The following is a 17,904-nucleotide window of genomic DNA, read 5'->3' as shown; positions in this document are numbered from 1 at the left end:
TCCTAACCTATGCCGTATCCCTGGGGATCGCGGGATCCTGCTCCTTCCGGGCCATTGTGTTCAATAGCCCGAGAGCAGAAACGCTGCTGACGTTTCAGCTGCTTTCACAGTCACACCCTGGGGCTTACAATGTATTTTCTAAGAATAACTCCACTTCTCCTTCTTCTTTCCCTCCATCCCTGGTCTCTCAGGGAGCGTTGGTTTTTGTCCCACAGGCGTATTCCTACCAACAACCAAGTGAGTGAACTCGGAAGCACATGCCCCCTCTATCATGCCTTCAGAGGAGGCCACAGCCCTGGTTGACAGCTTGACTACAACCTCATGAATCACCTTGAACTCGAGTTATCCAGCTATCAGCCAGATTCTGGCCCCCTGAAACTATGAGATAATGGTTGTTTGTTGTTTTAAGCCATTGGGTTTTGTGGGTAACTCATGAAGTGGCAATAGGCAATCAGTAGAGATTTTGGTACCTGGAAGTGAGGTGCTGCCATAACAAATAGCTGAAATATGGGGTGGCTTTGGGACGAGGAAATGGGTGGAAGCTGGAAAAGCTTTAAGAGGACTATTCAGAAAAGCTTAACCTTGAGAATACTTTTTGTAGAATTCTTGGACTCTGGGGAGGACAGTCGCTTTTCCCTGGAAAGTGCCTCCTTAGGGCTGTCATTTATTTTGGAGCCAAGCCATTTTCCCGATCAGGTCTTTCACTACTTGCTTAACTTGTTGGTTCCTGAGAGTATAGATGAAGGGATTCAAGAGGGGGGCAATAATTGTATTGATTAGAGACACTCCTTTGTTGAAATCAACCCCCTTGCCTGGGGAGGGCTTGACATACATGAAGAAGCAGCTCCCATAGCACATGGTGACCACAATGATGTGGGAGGAACAGGTAGAGAAGGCTTTCTTTCTCTCCTGGACAGACGGGATCCTGACAATTGTCCGGATGATCTGGACATAGGATACGGTGATCAGCACCAGAGTGCTGACCAGAGCCACCACGGCCAGGGTAAAGTCCACCGTCTCCAGCACCTGTGGCCCGCTGCATACCACCTCCATTAGAGGTGTATAGTCACAGAAGAAGTGGTTGATGTGGCTGTCACAGAATGGAAGCTGACTGGTCAGGATGACAGGCACGATGATGAAGGAGAATCCTGCCAGCCAGCAGGTGAGGATGAGCTGTGCGCAGACTCTGTTGCTCATGAGGATGGGGTAGCGGAGGGGCTGGCAGATGGCGATGTACCGGTCATAGGCCATGGCTGTGAGAAGGAGGAATTCTGTAGCCCCCAGGAAGATGTGGAAAAAGTCCTGAATGATGCAGCCAGCAAAACTGATGGTCTTGGTCCCTGTAGCAATGTTGAGCAACATCTTGGGCACTATGACGGTCTGGAACCAAATTTCTAGGCAGGATAGATTCCGGAGGAAGAAGTACATCGGGGTTTGCAGGCGGGTGTCCAGGAAGGTCAGGCTGATGACAACCAGGTTTCCAGAGACAGTCACAAGGTAGGCAAGCAACAGGAGCAGGAAAACTGCCACCTGAAGCTCTTTGGTGTCTGTCAGGCCTTGGAGGAAGAACTCAGTCACTGTGGTCCGATTGGCCATAGTGGATCTCAGCCCTTTCCGGAAACGTGCCAGCTTGGGTGGATAGGAGCATCAGAAATTAGGATGAAGAAGAGGAAAATTTCTCTCAAAGTCCATCATTCCTTTACCTGTCCACTGTCTGTCTGTGGATTCAGGGAAGCAGAGCAGAAGCTTCTGGGGCTTTTCCCTAGTCAGAAAAGTCACCTCTTTCAGAATCTTTGAGAAATTATTGAATGTCAGTGACTTTCCCCTCTCCCTTCCTTCCTTCCCTTCCTCTTTTCTTTCTTTTATTCTTGGCTTTTATTTCCTCTGAGAAAGTCTACAAAGAATTCTCTGCTGTTCCCCCAGTTCTCCTTAGAACCGGCAGACACCCATTCATCTTCCAAGATCTAGCCTAAGTGTGACCTCTTCTATGCGGCCTTTCCCGGAAGCCCTACGCTGAGTCACCTGCTCTCTCCCAGCCCTGGTAGCACATGGTTTGTGTCTCTCTTATATTTCTGTAGAGTCAATGATGTGTGAGAGAGTTTGTCTTCCCCACCAGACCACAAACACCTCGAGCTCAGGGACTGTTTTTTGTTCATCTGTGTATCTCAGCACTTACCTTTCCTTCCTCAGTAGATGGACTGGCCTTCTCAGATCTGTATTCACAACAAAATCTTCTACTTCCAAAAGCATGGATCACATATGGAGCATGTATTTTGGAATAAGAAGCGTTTTTCACTCGACCTTGCTGTTTGCTTATCTTGAACCCTTATTAAAATTTGTCTGGGGCTGCCTGGCTGGTGCAGTTGGTTAAATGTCCAACTTTTGGTTTCAACTCAGGTCATGATCTCAGGGTCTCAGGTCGTTTTCAGGCTCTGCACTCAGCTCTGCACTCTGCTTCAGATTCTCTCTCCCTCTCCCTCTGCCCCTTCTCCCTGCTCCCCACTCTCTGAAATCAATGAGTCAATCAATCAATCTTAAAAAAATGATTTCTGATGTTTGCATCTGGATTGTAAATTACTTGAAGAGAGGGAGTGTTTTGTTTATTTTCACTCATACTCCTTTCCTCCCCTACCAGCTTTATTGAGGCATAATTTATAAATAAAATTGTAAGATATTTAAAGTATACAATGTGATGACTTGATATATGTATACATTGTGAAAGGACTCCCCCCACACAGTTAATCAGCACATCCATCGCTTCACATAGTAACTTTGTGTGTGTGTGTGTCTGTGTGTGTCTGTGTGTGTGTGTGAGAACATTTAAGTTCTATTCTCTTAGGAAATTTCAATTATACAATATAGTATTATCAACTATGGTCACTATGTTATACATTAGACCCTCAGACCCTATTCATCTTATAACAGAAAACTTGTACCGTTTTACTAACCCCCCACCTATTTCCACCACCGTCCAGCCCATGGTAACCACCGTTCTACTCTGTTTCCATGAATTTAACTTTTTATTTAATCTCTACATGTAAAAGATATCGTACACTATTTGTCTTTCTCTGTCTGGCTTATTTCACTTAGCATAATGGCCTCCAGATTCATTTATGCTATTGCAAATGGCAGGACTTCCTTCTTTTTTGAGGCTGAATAATATTTCATTATATATCTATATCTATGTCACATTTTCTTTATCCGTTCATCCATCGATGGACAGCTAGGTTATTTCCATACCTTGGTTACTGCGAATAATGCTGCAGTGAACATGGGAGTACAAGTATCTCTTTGAGATAACGATTTTGCTTCCTTTGGATATATACCCAGAAGTGGGGTTGCTGAGTCATGTGGTAGTTCTGTTTTTAATTTCTTGAGGAACCTCTACACTGTTTCCCATAGCGGTTGTACCAGTTTACATTTCTGTCAATAGTACACAAGGGTTCTCTTTTCTCCACATCCTAACCAGCACTTGTTATCCCTTGTCTTTTTGATAATAGACATCCTGACAGATGCTAGGTGCATATCATTGTGGCTTTGATTTGCATTTACCGGATGATTAGTGATGTTGGCATCTTTCCATGTATTTGTTGGCCATCTGTATGTCTTCCTTGGAAAAATGTCTATTCAGGTGCTCAAACCCCTTTCTCCTACTGATCCCTGACATGTGATAGTTACCTATGAAGATTGCTAGGATGGTTCTGACAAGAAATGAAATACTATGAGGCTTATTGCACCAGTTTTTGATAAGAAAGGTAAACCTCACAGAAATTAACTATTGGCCCAGGGCCATGCTGAGAATCTAAAAAAATAAGTGGAAGCCACTTGAATGTTTCCTTGCCTTCATCAGATTCTCTGAGGCTTTCAAACATATTATATTATGAGTAGAAAAGGGATTTTTCTCTGGGGAAGTCTGTGGAATTCTTATGAGGGATTTTTTTTCTCACTCCTTTTCATTTGAGACCAATGGCCCAAGACCCCTTTGGCCCCTTTCACTGCTCTTTAAGAGTGGGGGGCACTCACATTGTGGGGTGTGCCAGATGATTCACTGGAGTATTGGAAGGAGATATGAGAGCCTCCTATAGTTACATTGTATTTCATAAGATCTAAGGTACAATTCAGTGTGAGTCACACTGTTATTTTATGTGCCGTTAAGAAAAAAATGCTACCCCAACTGCCTCATGCTAAAATGATCGTAAGATGCCTCTCAGTTTCATAGATGTTGAAATGAATGTCTTGAAGTTGATAAACTGTGGAATTTATTTTTAGCTCTATAAAAATTCTGTTTCTCCGGAAAAATGTTGCTAAGACCACTGTCTAAGAGCTTATCACCTATGTTTTCTCTTAGGAGTTTTATGGGTTTCAGACCTTACTCGAAACTAATATAACATTGTCAGGCAACTATACCTCATGAAAAACATATGTTCTGTGTATGTTTTAAAACACAAACTATACATTTATATATCACAATATATAAATATTTAAAAATCAATTAACACACATATGTTGGTGATACTTCCTCAACTTCATTTCAGAATTTTCACTGATGGGATGTACGATTAATAAAGTTTGGAAAATTCTTGCCTAAGGACCTGCTGCCTATCTCCCCTCCCACAGCCAGCCATTATTTGCAAAGAGGCCCATTTTCTTTTTGGAGAGGACTATCTTTTAGCTTCATTTTTAAAAAAGGTTTCTGAGCCTGTTGTTTTCTCAGAGTGAGTGCAAGGAAGCTCCCAGAAACAGTAGAGAACTTGCCTAGTGTTTTAGAAACCTTGGTCTTTGGGTTATTTTGGGGCCCTGGCAAGGGAAGCTATGATCTGCAGCAACCTTCCTTTCTGCACAATGACTGGTTATCTCAGAGGTGGCCTCAGGAACTCACCAGCCCAGGGACAACACAAGCTTGTCAGATCTCTGAGGATCTCCCAAGGAGGGAGCAGGGAGTGTGTGCAGTCTGGAAAGTCCTATGTGGTTTCATGAAAAGAGCTCATTTGCAGCAAAATGTGGAGACAACTCTGTAGAAATAGTCACAGGATTCCATTCCATAGAAATCTTTTCTTGACTCATTCTTCTTTTCTCTTTGGCCTTCTCCAACATATCTTCCCCTTCAGCAGCAACAATCCTAAAACACAGCTATCCAAGGACAAAATTCTGTTGCTTACTCAACATCTAAACCATGCAGCAGAAGGGTCAGGGAGAGTCTGAGATGGGACTGGAAGCTTCCTCCTTGTGCTGTGGTTATGGTTCCCACCTGGAATCTATGGTTCTGAGGCTTCAGGCCATGCAAGAGGGTTCTGAATGGGTTCCATTCAATGAAAAGGGACATTTGGTTTATAGACTCTTCTATTACAGACTCAGGGGATCAATTCTGGGAAAACAAGTGGTGCTTAGGGGAATTTGTAATCAGAATTCACTAATTTGCTCAGGATATAGCTGTTTTGGCCACAAACTGTAAGTGGGACAATTTGTCAAAAATCCCTGGAGAAAATGACAAAATACTTACCTAAGACCTTGTTCCTTGATGCATATTCGTGTCGCTGTCAGTTATTGATACAATTCTATACAGTTTTCCATACTTATCGTGATAAATGTGCTCTTAATCCCCACCACCTATTTCACCTATCCTTCCCACCCATAACCCTCTGTTTGTTCCCTATAGTTACAAATCTGTTTATTCTGTTCATAAATATTTTCAAGAACTGATAGGTCAGAAGGCATCAAAGACAACTTTGTTATCCTCGAATGTGTGTGTAGAGTTCTTGATAGGGTAATCTATTCCCATTGGTTGCTAAGATTCGTAATTTGGAACATTCTAGTATATAAAACTATATTACTACTTTATATTCATTATCAGCTTATGAAACAGGCATCCATGGCTTATGTTATAAACAAAAACAGAAACTTGGGGAAAAGTTAAATGAATGGAGTCATATCACAGAATTTGCCCTAATATCTAGCAAAAGTAAACATGAGGATGAAAATAAAATTACAATAGATTAATTAATTTTCAAATGATATAGTGAATTGCATTGATGGATTATTTTTATTTCATTTTAAAATTAATTAATCCTTTTGTGCCAGTACCATACTGTTTTGATTACTACAGCTTTGTGTACTTAACTAAGAACATTTTTGGAAATCTGAGTACTTGCACATACTTTAGTAATGTCCTAATGCATTGCAGAATGCTGGTTGCTGTTTGAGGTACAAGTGGAGCATCATCTGGTGTGTCCATGTGCTTTATATGTGGTAACATTGTTGAGTGGAATGATGCTTCTTGGGCATTTAAGAAACAAGCTGTATTGGAGGACGGAGTTAAGATGGCGGAGGAGTAGGAGACACCGTTTTCAGCCGGTCCTCCGAGTCGAGCTGGATAGGTACCAGACCAGCCTAAACAACCACGGAACCAGCCTGAGACGCAGGAAGACGCATCTGGATCTCTACAAATGAACATCTCCAGCGCTGAGTATTGAGGTACGAAGCGGGGAGCCATGAAACTGTGCACAGATATCGGAAGATAAACGGAAGGGGGAGGGAGCCGCCGTGTTCGGGCGCCGGGAAGTGGTAGCCACTTGCACGGGAGAGCGGGCGGGGCTCGCGGACGGCACCCGCAAAACAGCAGACTGAGACCGTGAGCCGGGTGCGCGCGCCACCAGGCATCTCGTGGAACACCGGAATCCCGGTGCGCTCACTGGATCCAGACTGAGACCAGGAGCTTCCGGAGCGCGCGCGGGGTGGCTGGCGGCTGGCGGCGTTAGAAACACAAAGGACAGAGACGCGCCGGCCCTGGAAGTGAGGGCTGGGACGCCGGGTGTGGGGCGCACATCCCGGGACGCTGCAGGGTTGAGCAGCACCAACAGAAACAGAGTTAAAGTGGCCAGAACATTAGTAGAGAACGGGCTGCAATCTCTCTGTTCTGTGACAGAGGCTGAAATTCGGCCGCTGGTGCTCTGACTCTCAGAAGAGGCACAGTAAACCGCCAGGGAAAGCCGCCAGAGAACAAAAGCCTGGAAAAACCGGCTCAGGGAGTGCCCATCCCCATCCCCCCTCGCAGGGGACGCCGAGACTCTACCCAAACAGGGTTGCCTGAGTATCGGCGCGGCAGGCCCCTCCCCCAGAACACAGAAGGCAGGCTGAAAAATCAAGAAGCCCACAACCCGGGTGCCTGGGTGGCGCAGTCAGTGAGCGCCTGCCTTCGGCTTAGGGCGTGATCCCGGCGTTCCGGAAAGGAGTCCCTCATCGGGCTCCTCCGCTGGGAGCCTGCTTCTTCCTCTCCCACTCCCCTGCTTCTATTCCCTCTCTCGCTGGTTGGCTGCCACATAAATAAATAAATAAAATCTTTAAAGAAGAAGCCCACATCCCTAAGATCCCTATAAAACAAGGGGCACGGCCTGGGACCCAGTCAATAATTTGGGCTCTGGAAACCCCGCAACCTCTCTTCATCAGAATGACAAGAAGGAGAAGCCCCCCCCAGCAAAGAAAAGACAGTGATTCTGTGGCCTCTGCCACAGAAATAATGGATATGGATGTAACCAAATTATCAGAAATGGAATTCAGAGTAACGATGGTCAAAATGATGAGTAGAATTGAAAAAACTATTAACGAAAAGGTTACTGAGAATATAGAATCCCTAAGGACAGAAATGAGAGCGAATCTGACAGAAATTAAAAATTCTATGAGCCAAATGCAGGCAAAACTAGAGGCTCTGACGGCCAGGGTCGCAGAAGCAGAGGAACGGGTTAGTGAATTGGAGGATGGGTTAATAGAGGAAAAAATGAAAATAGAAGATGGTCTTAAAAAAATCCACGCCCACGAATGTAGGTTACGGGAGATTACTGACTCAATGAAACGATCCAATGTTAGAATCATCGGCATCCCCGAGGGGGTGGAGAAAAACAGAGGTCTAGAAGAGATATTTGAACAAATTGTAGCTGAAAACTTCCCTAATCTAGCAAGGGAAACAAACATTCGTGTCCAAGAGGCAGAGAGGACCCCTCCCAAGCTCAACCACGACAAACCTACGCCACGTCACGTCATAGTGCAATTCGCAAATATTAGATGCAAGGATACAGTATTGAAAGCGGCCAGGGCAAAGAAATTTCTCACGTACCAAGGCAAAAGCATCAGAATTACGTCAGACCTGTCTACACAGACCTGGAATGAGAGAAAGGGTTGGGGGAGCATATTTAAAGCTCTTTCAGAGAAAAACATGCAGCCAAGGATCCTTTATCCAGCAAGGCTGTCATTCAGAATTGATGGAGAAATAAAGACATTTCAGAATCGCCAGTCACTAACCAATTTTGTAACCACGAAACCAGCCCTACAGGAGATATTACGGGGGGTTCTATAAAAGTAAAAAGGCCCCAAGAGTGATACAGAACAGAAAGTCACAGCCAATACAAACAAAGACTTTACTGGCAACATGGCAACATTAAAATCATATCTCTCAGTAATCAGTCTTAATGTAAATGGTTTGAACCATCCCATAAAACGCCACAGGGTTGCAGATTGGATAAAAAGAAATGACCCATCCATTTGCTGTCTACAAGAGACTCATTTCGAACCCAAAGATGCATTCAGACTGAGAGTAAGGGGATGGAGTACCATCTTTCACGCAAATGGACCTCAAAAGAAAGCTGGGGTAGCAATTCTCATATCAGATAAATTGGATTTTAAACTACAGACTATAGTTAGAGATGCAGAAGGGCACTATATTATTCTTAAGGGAAGTATTCAACAAGTGGATATGACAATTATAAATATATATGCCCCCAACAGGGGAGCAGCAAGATACACAAGCCAACTCTTAACCAGAATAAAGAGACATATAAATAAAAATACATTAATAGTAGGGGACCTCAACACTCCACTCTCAGAAATAGACAGAACACCCTGGCAAAAACTAAGCAAAGAATCAAAGGCTTTGAATGCCATACTCGACGAGTTGGACCTCATAGATATATATAGAACACTACACCCCAGAACCAAAGAATACTCATTCTATTCTAATGCCCATGGAACATTCTCAAGAATAGACCATGTTCTGGGACACAAAACAGGTCTCAACCGATACCAAAAGATTGAAATTATCCCCTGCATATTCTCAGACCACAACGCTCTGAAATTGGAACTCAACCACAAGGAAAAATTTGGAAGAAACTCAAACACTTGGAGACTAAGAACCATCCTGCTCAGGAATGACTCGATAAACCAGGAAATCAAAAATCAAATTAAACAATTTATGGAGACCAATGAGAATGAAAATACAACAGTCCAAAACCTATGGGATACTGCAAAGGCAGTCCTAAGGGGGAAATACATAGCCATCCAAGCCTCACTCAAAAGAATAGAAAAATCTAAAATGCAGTTTTTATATTCTCACCTCAAGAAGCTGGAACAGCAACAGAGGGACAGGCCTAATCCACGCACGAGGAAGCAGTTGACCAAAATTAGAGCTGAAATCAATCAAGCAGAAACCAGAAGTACAGTAGAGCAGATCAACAGGACTAGAAGCTGGTTCTTTGAGAGAATCAATAAAATTGACAGACCACTGGCAAGACTTATCCAAAAGAAAAGAGAAAGGACCCAGATTATTAAAATTATGAATGAAAAAGGAGAGGTCACGACGAACACCATTGAAATTGGAAGGATTATTAGAAATTTTTATCAACAGCTATATGCCAATAAACTAAGCAATCTGGAAGAGATGGAATCCTTCCTGGAAACCTATAAACTACCAAGATTGAAACCGGAAGAAATTGATTCCTTAAACAGGCCAATTAATTATGAAGAAATTGAGTCAGTGATAAACAACCTTCCAAATAACAAAACTCCAGGCCCGGACGGTTTTCCTGGGGAATTCTACCAAACATTCAAAGAAGAAATAATACCTATTCTCCTAAAGCTATTTCAAAAAATAGAAACAGAAGGAAAGCTACCAAACTCATTCTATGAGGCCAATATTACCTTGATCCCCAAACCAGGCAAAGACCCCCTCAAAAAGGAGAATTACAGACCGATTTCCCTAATGAATATGGACGCCAAAATCCTCAACAAGATACTTGCTAATAGAATCCAACAGTACATTAAAAGGATTATCCATCACGATCAAGTGGGATTCATACCTGGGATGCAAGCGTGGTTCAATATTCGCAAATCAATCAGCGTGATACATCATATCAACAAGAAAAGACTCAGGAACCATATGATCCTCTCAATCGATGCCGAAAAAGCATTTGACAAAATACAGCATCCTTTCCTGATTAAAACCCTTCAGAGTGTAGGAATAGAAGGTACATTTCTCAATCTCATAAAAGCCATCTATGAAAAGCCTACTGCAAATATTATTCTCAATGGGGAAAAGCTGGAAGCCTTTCCCTTAAGATCAGGAACTCGACAAGGATGCCCACTCTCGCCACTATTATTCAACATAGTACTAGAAGTCCTTGCAACAGCAATCAGACGACAAAAAGGGATCAAAGGTATTCAAATTGGCAAAGAAGAAGTCAAAATGTCTCTCTTTGCAGATGACATGATACTCTATATGGAAAACCCAAAAGAAGCCACTCCCAAACTATTAGAAGTTATAGAGCAATTCAGTAACGTGGCGGGATACAAAATCAATGCTCAGAAATCAGTTGCATTTCTATACACGAATAACGAGACCGAAGAAAGAGAAATTAGGGAATCCATCCCATTTACAATAGCACCAAAAACCATACGTTACCTTGGAATTAACTTAACCAGAGACGTAAAGGACCTATATTCTAGAAACTATAAATCACTCTTGAAAGACATTGAGGAAGACATAAAAAGATGGAAAGATATTCCATGCTCATGGATTGGAAGAATTAACATAGTTAAAATGTCCATGCTACCCAGAGCAATCTACACTTTCAATGCTATCCCGATCAAAATACCGAGGACATTTTTCAAAGAACTGGAACAAATAGTCCTTAAATTTGTATGGAAACAGAAAAGGCCCCGAATCTCCAAGGAACTGTTGAAAAGGAAAAACAAAGCTGGGGGCATCACAATGCCGGATTTCGAGCTGTACTACAAAGCTGTGATCACAAAGACAGCATGGTACTGGCACAAAAACAGACACATAGACCAATGGAACAGAATAGAGAGCCCAGAAATGGACCCTCGGCTCTTTGGGCAACTAATATTTGATAAAGCAGGAAAAAACATCCGGTGGGAAAAAGACAGTCTCTTCAATAAATGGTGCTGGGAAAATTGGACAGCTACATGCAAAAGAATGAAACTTGACCACTCTCTCACACCATACACAAAAATAAACTCCAAATGGATGAAAGACCTCGATGTGAGACAGGAATCCATCAAAATTCTAGAGGAGAACATAGGCAGCAACCTCTACGACATCGGCCAAAGCAACCTTTTTCATGACACATCCCCAAAGGCAAGAGAAACAAAAGATAAAATGAATTTATGGGACTTCATCAAGATTAAAAGTTTCTGCACAGCCAAGGAAACAGTCAGAAAAACTAAGAGGCAGCCCACGGAATGGGAGAATATATTTGCAAATGACACTACAGATAAAGGACTGGTATCCAAGATCTACAAAGAACTTCTCAAACTCAATACACGAGAAACAAATAAACAAATCAAAAAATGGGCAGAAGATATGAACAGACACTTTTCCAATGAAGACATACAAATGGCTAACAGACACATGAAAAAATGTTCAAAATCATTAGCCATCAAGGAAATTCAAATCAAAACCACACTGAGATACCACCTTACGCCAGTTAGAATGGCAAAAATAGACAAGGCAAGAAACAACAATTGTTGGAGAGGATGTGGAGAAAGGGGATCCCTCCTACATTGTTGGTGGGAATGCAAGTTGGTACAGCCACTCTGGAAAACAGTGTGGAGGTCCCTTAAAAAGTTAAAAATTGAGCTACCCTATGATCCAGCCATTGCACTACTGGGTATTTACCCCAAAGATACAGACGTAGTGAAGAGAAGGGCCATATGCACCCCAATGTTCATAGCAGCAATGTCCACAATAGCTAAATCGTGGAAGGAGCCGAGATGCCCTTCAACAGATGACTGGATTAAGAAGTTGTGGTCCATATATACAATGGAATATTACTCAGCTATCAGAAAGAACGAGTTCTCAACATTTGCTACAACATGGACAGCACTGGAGGAGATAATGCTAAGTGAAATAAGTCAAGCAGAGAAAGACAACTATCATATGATTTCTCTCATCTATGGAACATAAGAACTAGGATGATCGGTAGGGGAAGAAAGGGATAAAGAAAGGGGGGGGTAATCAGAAGGGGGAATGAAACATGAGAGACTATGGACTATGAGAAACAAACTGAGGACTTCAGAGGGGAGGGGGGTGGGGGAATGGGATAGACCGGTGATGGGTAGTAAGGAGGGCACGTATTGCATGGTGCACTGGGTGTTATACACAACTAATGAATCATCGAGCCTTACATCGGAAACCGGGGATGTACTGTATGGTGACTAACATAATATAATAAAAAATCATTTAAAAAAAAAAAAAAAAAAAAAAGAAACAAGCTGTATTGGACTAGTTAGGAGAGAAAATTTCCAGAACTGCAGAAAATACTGAAGAGTGAATGGTATTTTGAATAAAAGGTCTTTTATGTAAAACTGTTGCTATTTTGAATATCTGGATTTCTTTGGTGGCTAAACTAGAGGTTAGTGATGACTTTTAATTTATTACAAATTGTTGGGGAACACCATCAAGAAGACATGACCCCGGCTGGTTGACCTGTGAGCTGGATCTGATACTTGGAGGCTCCTCAGTCCCTCCTCTATTCTTATCTTTTTGAGGAGATTATACTTACTTACTTACTTAATTAAAAGAATTTATTTATTACTTGAGGGAGAGAAAGAAAGAGAGAGAGGGTGCATGAGCAGGGAGAGGGGCAGAGTCTCTGCTGAGCAGGGAGCCTGTCTCAATCCCAGGACCCTGGGATCATGACCTGAGCCAAAGGTAGACACTTAACAGACTGAGCGACTGGGTGCCCTGAAATTATACTTATTTTAAATTCTTGGCTGTTTCTGTTCCAGTAATTCTTTGTATCATGTGTTGTCTGGTGTGTAATCTTGCCCCTCTCTCTCAGTGGATATATTCCTAAGATGGGTGGTGGTTTTGGCTTCTGAACTCATGACCTCTGTATAGCTTTAGCTCTATTGTCTAGTGATGCATATGAATAGAAGCTTAAGCCCTGGTTTGTGACCTTCTGGATAAATTTATTTATTTAAAAAGAAGATTTAATTAATTTATATATTTTAGAGAGAGAGAGTACAAGAGAGCAGGGGAAGGGACAGTGGGAGAAGGGGAAGGGCAGGTAGAGTCTGTTCTGAGCATGGAGCCAGATGCAGGGCTCTATCTCACGACCCTGAGAACACAACCTGAGCCAAAATCAAGAGTTGGTCACTTAACCGAATGAGCCATCCCCTTCTGGATAAGTTTAAAGAAATGACAAAGATGACTCTCAGGCCAGATAGCCCAAATCATTCTAGAATTGTTCTTGCATAACCTGCCATCTTAAAAAATACTCTTTTTTTTTCTTTTGAGTTTTATTTTAAATGTTTTGCAAGGAGTGCATTGGGAGAATACTACCTGTTTAGATTTGTAATCCATAGTCCATAATTTCTGGGGGTTTAGGAAGAGAGGATAGAGGAACTATGCTGAAGTGTGGCAGCACTTGTTTTTATTGTCTCCTCGCTCTAGCACGGCTCTAATGTTATCCTGAGAATGCAAGTAGCTAAAACTGTTTCTTTTTATTCTTTTTTCAAAATAATCTTTAATTTTATTTGAGAGACAGAGTGAGTGTGAGTGGAGTGGGGGAGGAGCAAAGAGAAAGAGTGGGAGAGAGAGAATCCCAAGCAGGCTCCGTGCTCAGTGCTGAGCCCAACATGGGGCTCGGTCTCACAATTCTGAGATCATGACCTGAGCTGAAGCCAAGAGTCAGATGCTCAACTGACTGAGCCACCCAGGGGCCCTTCTTTTGATTCTTGTCTACAGTGATGACAGGAAGGATAAAGCCCACCAACTCAACATTTAGAAATTGAACATTCTCAGACTCAGCCACAGAATCAGTAAACTCATTCCTTTGCTTATCTGTGACTTGGATTACATTCCAAAAGTGCCAGCATAAAGCCAGTTTAGTGAACAGTTTCATAAGTGCATGACCTGTCTTTTTTTTTTTTTTGACAAGTTCATTTAGAAGCTGATGTGTTCCCTCCCTAATTAATTTGTAAATGCTTATATTATGAAGGCTGGGTGAAGCCCTGCTTAGTGTTCTTAAACTTTGACTTACACCAAGTACCCTCCTTCCTTATCTCAGCATATTTAGAGATCTCCAGGGCACATGGAGTTGATGTAGTCAGCTCTAATAATTTCCTGCCAAATGTTCTGATTGGTGTTATGTGAAGAGTGCATAAGACCTTCATTGATCTGGCTACCGAAGGATGCAACTGGACATAAGAGAGATGTGAATAAGTTGGCTTTGCTGCAGAGGGACTGGCCAAGTAGAATGGCCAACATGTTTATAATCCCATTATTTTAAACCAATCAATTTACTATCTGTTCATACTAATTAAGCCCCAGTTTCTTGAGAAGGTTGTTGTTCATACTGTTATAATGGGTATCACTTATTAAACACTTAAGTATTGGCTTTTAAAATGTTTTACACTTATTATCTCATTTAATGCTCAAAACTATTGTATATGATAGATATGATTACTATCCACATTTTAGAGTTTGAGAAGAGGTCAAGTAACAATCCCAAGGCAACTCTTGTAGAAGGTTGGGAATCCGGGATTTGAACTAGAGCCTCTATTTTTGACCAGTATGTGGCACTGTGTTCTACTTCAGCACAGATTGTAGTAGAAATGTGGATTTGGGTGAACTTAATGATTGAAATGTGGCTATTTAAGAACATTTCTATATCAGTTGATAGCTCAGTGAACTTGTGTTGGTTTGTAACCCTCTTGAGAGCTTCCCAGGTAAAATCTGAAACCCGCGCCTGTACTCAGAGGGCAGGGAGAGATGGAAGAAAGGGGCAGGCCTCTCTGGGTGGGTAGGTGGCAGTTTTAATAAGCGAAGGGAATTTACATGTGAAGCTTGACTTGGGCAGCAGCAAGGTGAATGGATCCCTGCACTTGCCCACTGCGTCTTAAGAATTTATAAAGAGGCCTTAGCTGGGTTCCGTCACGTAAATTGTTCAGGTGTTGTCAACACCACATCACCATCTCAAGGCTATGTCCTTGGAGCAGCCCCTGCGAAAGAGAAAGGCAAGTGGAAGCTCAGGGGAGGGGGCGAGGAGCCTGTGGTTTCCCCTCCCACCCGGGCCCAGCTCACGGGTCAATCAGCGGGGTCATGTCTTTTTGATGGTGTTCCCCAACAATTTGTAATAAATTAAAAGTCATCACTAATCTTTAGCTTAGCCACCAAAGAAATCCAGATATTCAAAATAGCAATGACTTTACATATAAGACCTTTTATTCTAAATACCATGCACTCTTCAATATTTTCTGTGGTTCTGGAAATTTTCTCTCCTATCCAGTCCAATACAGCTTGTTTCTTAAATGCCCAAGAAGCATCGTTCCACTCAACAATGTTACCAGATATAAAGCACATGGACACACCAGATGATGCTCCACTTGTACCTCAAATGGTAATGAACAATCTGTAGTGTATTAGGATATTACTAAGGTATGTGCAAGTACTCGGGTTTCCAAAAATGTTCTTAGTTCCTAAGGTTGAGACCCTACCACCAGTTCATATTCAAGCTGTTGTTACCTTGAATCCATGTGTAGAGATCTTGGTAGGGTAGTCTGTTCCCATTTGGTTGCTAAGACTTACACATTAAATTCTAAATATAAAACCATATTACTATTTTATATTCATTATCTGTTTATGAAACAGGCATCCATGGTTTATGTTATAAACAAAAACAAAAGCTTGGGGAAAACTTAATGAATGGAGTCATATCACAGAATTTGTCCTTTCTAATATCTAACAAAATAAACAAACAGATGAAAATAAAATTACAATAGAAAAAGAAATCACCAGAAACTACAAAAGAGAGAGAGAGAGAGTGGGAGATCTCAGCCATTAACTTAAAAAGATCCCAGCTAGAAAAGCAACAATAGATCCTGTGAAGAAGCAGGAGACTTTTAACCTTGGCTCCACAACTTCTGGAAAATGGATGTTTAAGTTGACAAAATCTTGAGGGTTTTCACCTCATTTGGAGAGAAGTGAACCAAATGTATATCCTTTTAATTTTACTTTAGGGAAGGATGAAAGTTGTAATGGCTACAGTTGAAAGATGAATGACAAAGGGGAGGAGAATCAAAATTATTGACACTTTGTCCAAAGCATAGTCTCCACGGCTCCATGAGGAAGAACAATGCCAATGCCGGATTTCCTTCAAAATGATGCTGATAATATAACTTCCTTTCTTAAAACTTCTCTGGACTCACCAATGTCAACTGAAAGATGAAACTCCATAGTCTGTAATTAAAAAATACCTTCATCATGGCCTCTCTGTCTCACTCTGAATCCTTATCTTTCCACTCTTCTAAATAAGCAATATGTTTGCCTCTTAAATTTCAAGTCATTTCTGGAAAATAGTTAATTCCCTCCTACTGTTCTTTTTATGGATTCTCATTTTTCCTCCTTAACAGCACTTAACCATGTTCTTTTATTTTTTGTAAACTTACTACATGAATTTACAGTTTAACACCTTTCTGTCTTAGTAGGCTGCAGATTCCTTAACTTAGGACATATGTCATTCATATATTTATCCTCAAGGGCCAGTTCAGCATTTGAAACATAGGAGACACTCAATACACATTTAGCAAGTGAAATCTATTTTTCATGGAAATGTATTGTCGTTTAAAGCTTCACAATCTTTTTGATGGTGTCCTTGAATGCTTGCTTCACTTGCTGATTTCTTAGAGTGTAAATGAAGGGGTTTAACAAGGGAGTAATTGAGGTAATGAGCACAGCTATTCCTTTGTTGAAGGCACCTTCTTCTTTTGCAGAGGGATTGATGTACATAAACATGCAGCTGCCATAAGAGAGGGAGACGACAATCACGTGGGAGGAACAAGTGGAAAAAGCCTTTGTCCTTTGCTGGGCAGAAGGGATCCTCAGAATGGTCCTGATAATGAATGTGTAAGAAAATGTCACCAGCACCAGAGTAACCACCAGAGTCACAACCGCCACGAAGAGGACCATCACTTCTAGGAGGCTTGTGTCTGAGCAGGCCAGCTCCAGAAGGGGCCCATAGTCACAGAAATAGTGATTCAGAACATTGGAGGCACAGAAATCCACCTGGCTCATCAGGATGATTGGGGGTAAGATAGCTAGGAATCCTCCCAGCCAGGAGCAGAACACGAGTTGTATGCAGACCCTGTTGCTCATGATGGTCAGGTAATGCAGGGGTTTGCAGATGGCAACATAGCGGTCATAGGACATAGAAGCCAAGAGGTAAAACTCTGTTGCCCCAAGGAATATAGCAAAAAAATATTGAATCAAGCATCCAGCAAAACTGATGACTTTATTTCCTGTTGTCACGCTGGTCAGAAATCTGGGAATAAAAATGGATGTGAAGGAAATTTCTAAGAAGGAGAAATTCCGGAGGAAGAAATACATGGGGTTCTGGAGGTGAGGGTCTATTAGAGTGAGAATGATGATAGTCAGATTTCCTAGGACACTTATCACGTAGGTGAGGAACAGAAAGATGCATATCACAGCCTGGACCTCAGGTTGATTGGTGAAGCCCAGCAGAATAAACTCAGTAAACGTCCTGTTTTTCATTATTGACCTCTTGGAGATCTAAAGGAAAGAGGTGAATGATGAAAACTCACATTTCTTAGGTAGGAGAG

The 17,904-nt window shown here is 41.9% G+C and overlaps 2 protein-coding genes across 2 annotated transcripts; both read right to left on the bottom strand.

The window, feature by feature from the left end:
* Window positions 1-660: 660 nt before the first annotated feature.
* On the bottom strand, window positions 661-1,596 carry LOC103656921 (olfactory receptor 2AP1-like). The gene has a single exon (XM_008684339.1). The coding sequence runs from the start codon at window positions 1,594-1,596 to the stop codon at window positions 661-663; it is 936 nt and encodes a 311-aa protein (XP_008682561.1).
* Window positions 1,597-16,909: 15,313 nt separating this feature from the next.
* LOC103682360 (olfactory receptor 6C4) lies at window positions 16,910-17,904 on the bottom strand. Its single transcript, XM_008711950.1, has one exon. It carries the CDS (start codon window positions 17,834-17,836, stop codon window positions 16,910-16,912), a length of 927 nt encoding a protein of 308 aa, XP_008710172.1. The 5' UTR covers window positions 17,837-17,904.

Source organism: Ursus maritimus, unplaced genomic scaffold (assembly GCF_017311325.1).
Source record: "Ursus maritimus isolate PB19 unplaced genomic scaffold, ASM1731132v1 scaffold_21, whole genome shotgun sequence".
NCBI classification, from domain to species: Eukaryota; Metazoa; Chordata; class Mammalia; order Carnivora; family Ursidae; genus Ursus; species Ursus maritimus.
This window is presented reverse-complemented; position numbering and strand designations above follow the sequence as displayed.

What these genes read in the sequence shown, in the direction of transcription:
- LOC103656921 (XM_008684339.1), bottom strand. Translation starts at nt 1,596, where the DNA reads ATGGCCAATCGGACCACAGTGACTGAGTTCTTCCTCCAAGGCCTGACA.
- LOC103682360 (XM_008711950.1), bottom strand. Translation starts at nt 17,836, where the DNA reads ATGAAAAACAGGACGTTTACTGAGTTTATTCTGCTGGGCTTCACCAAT.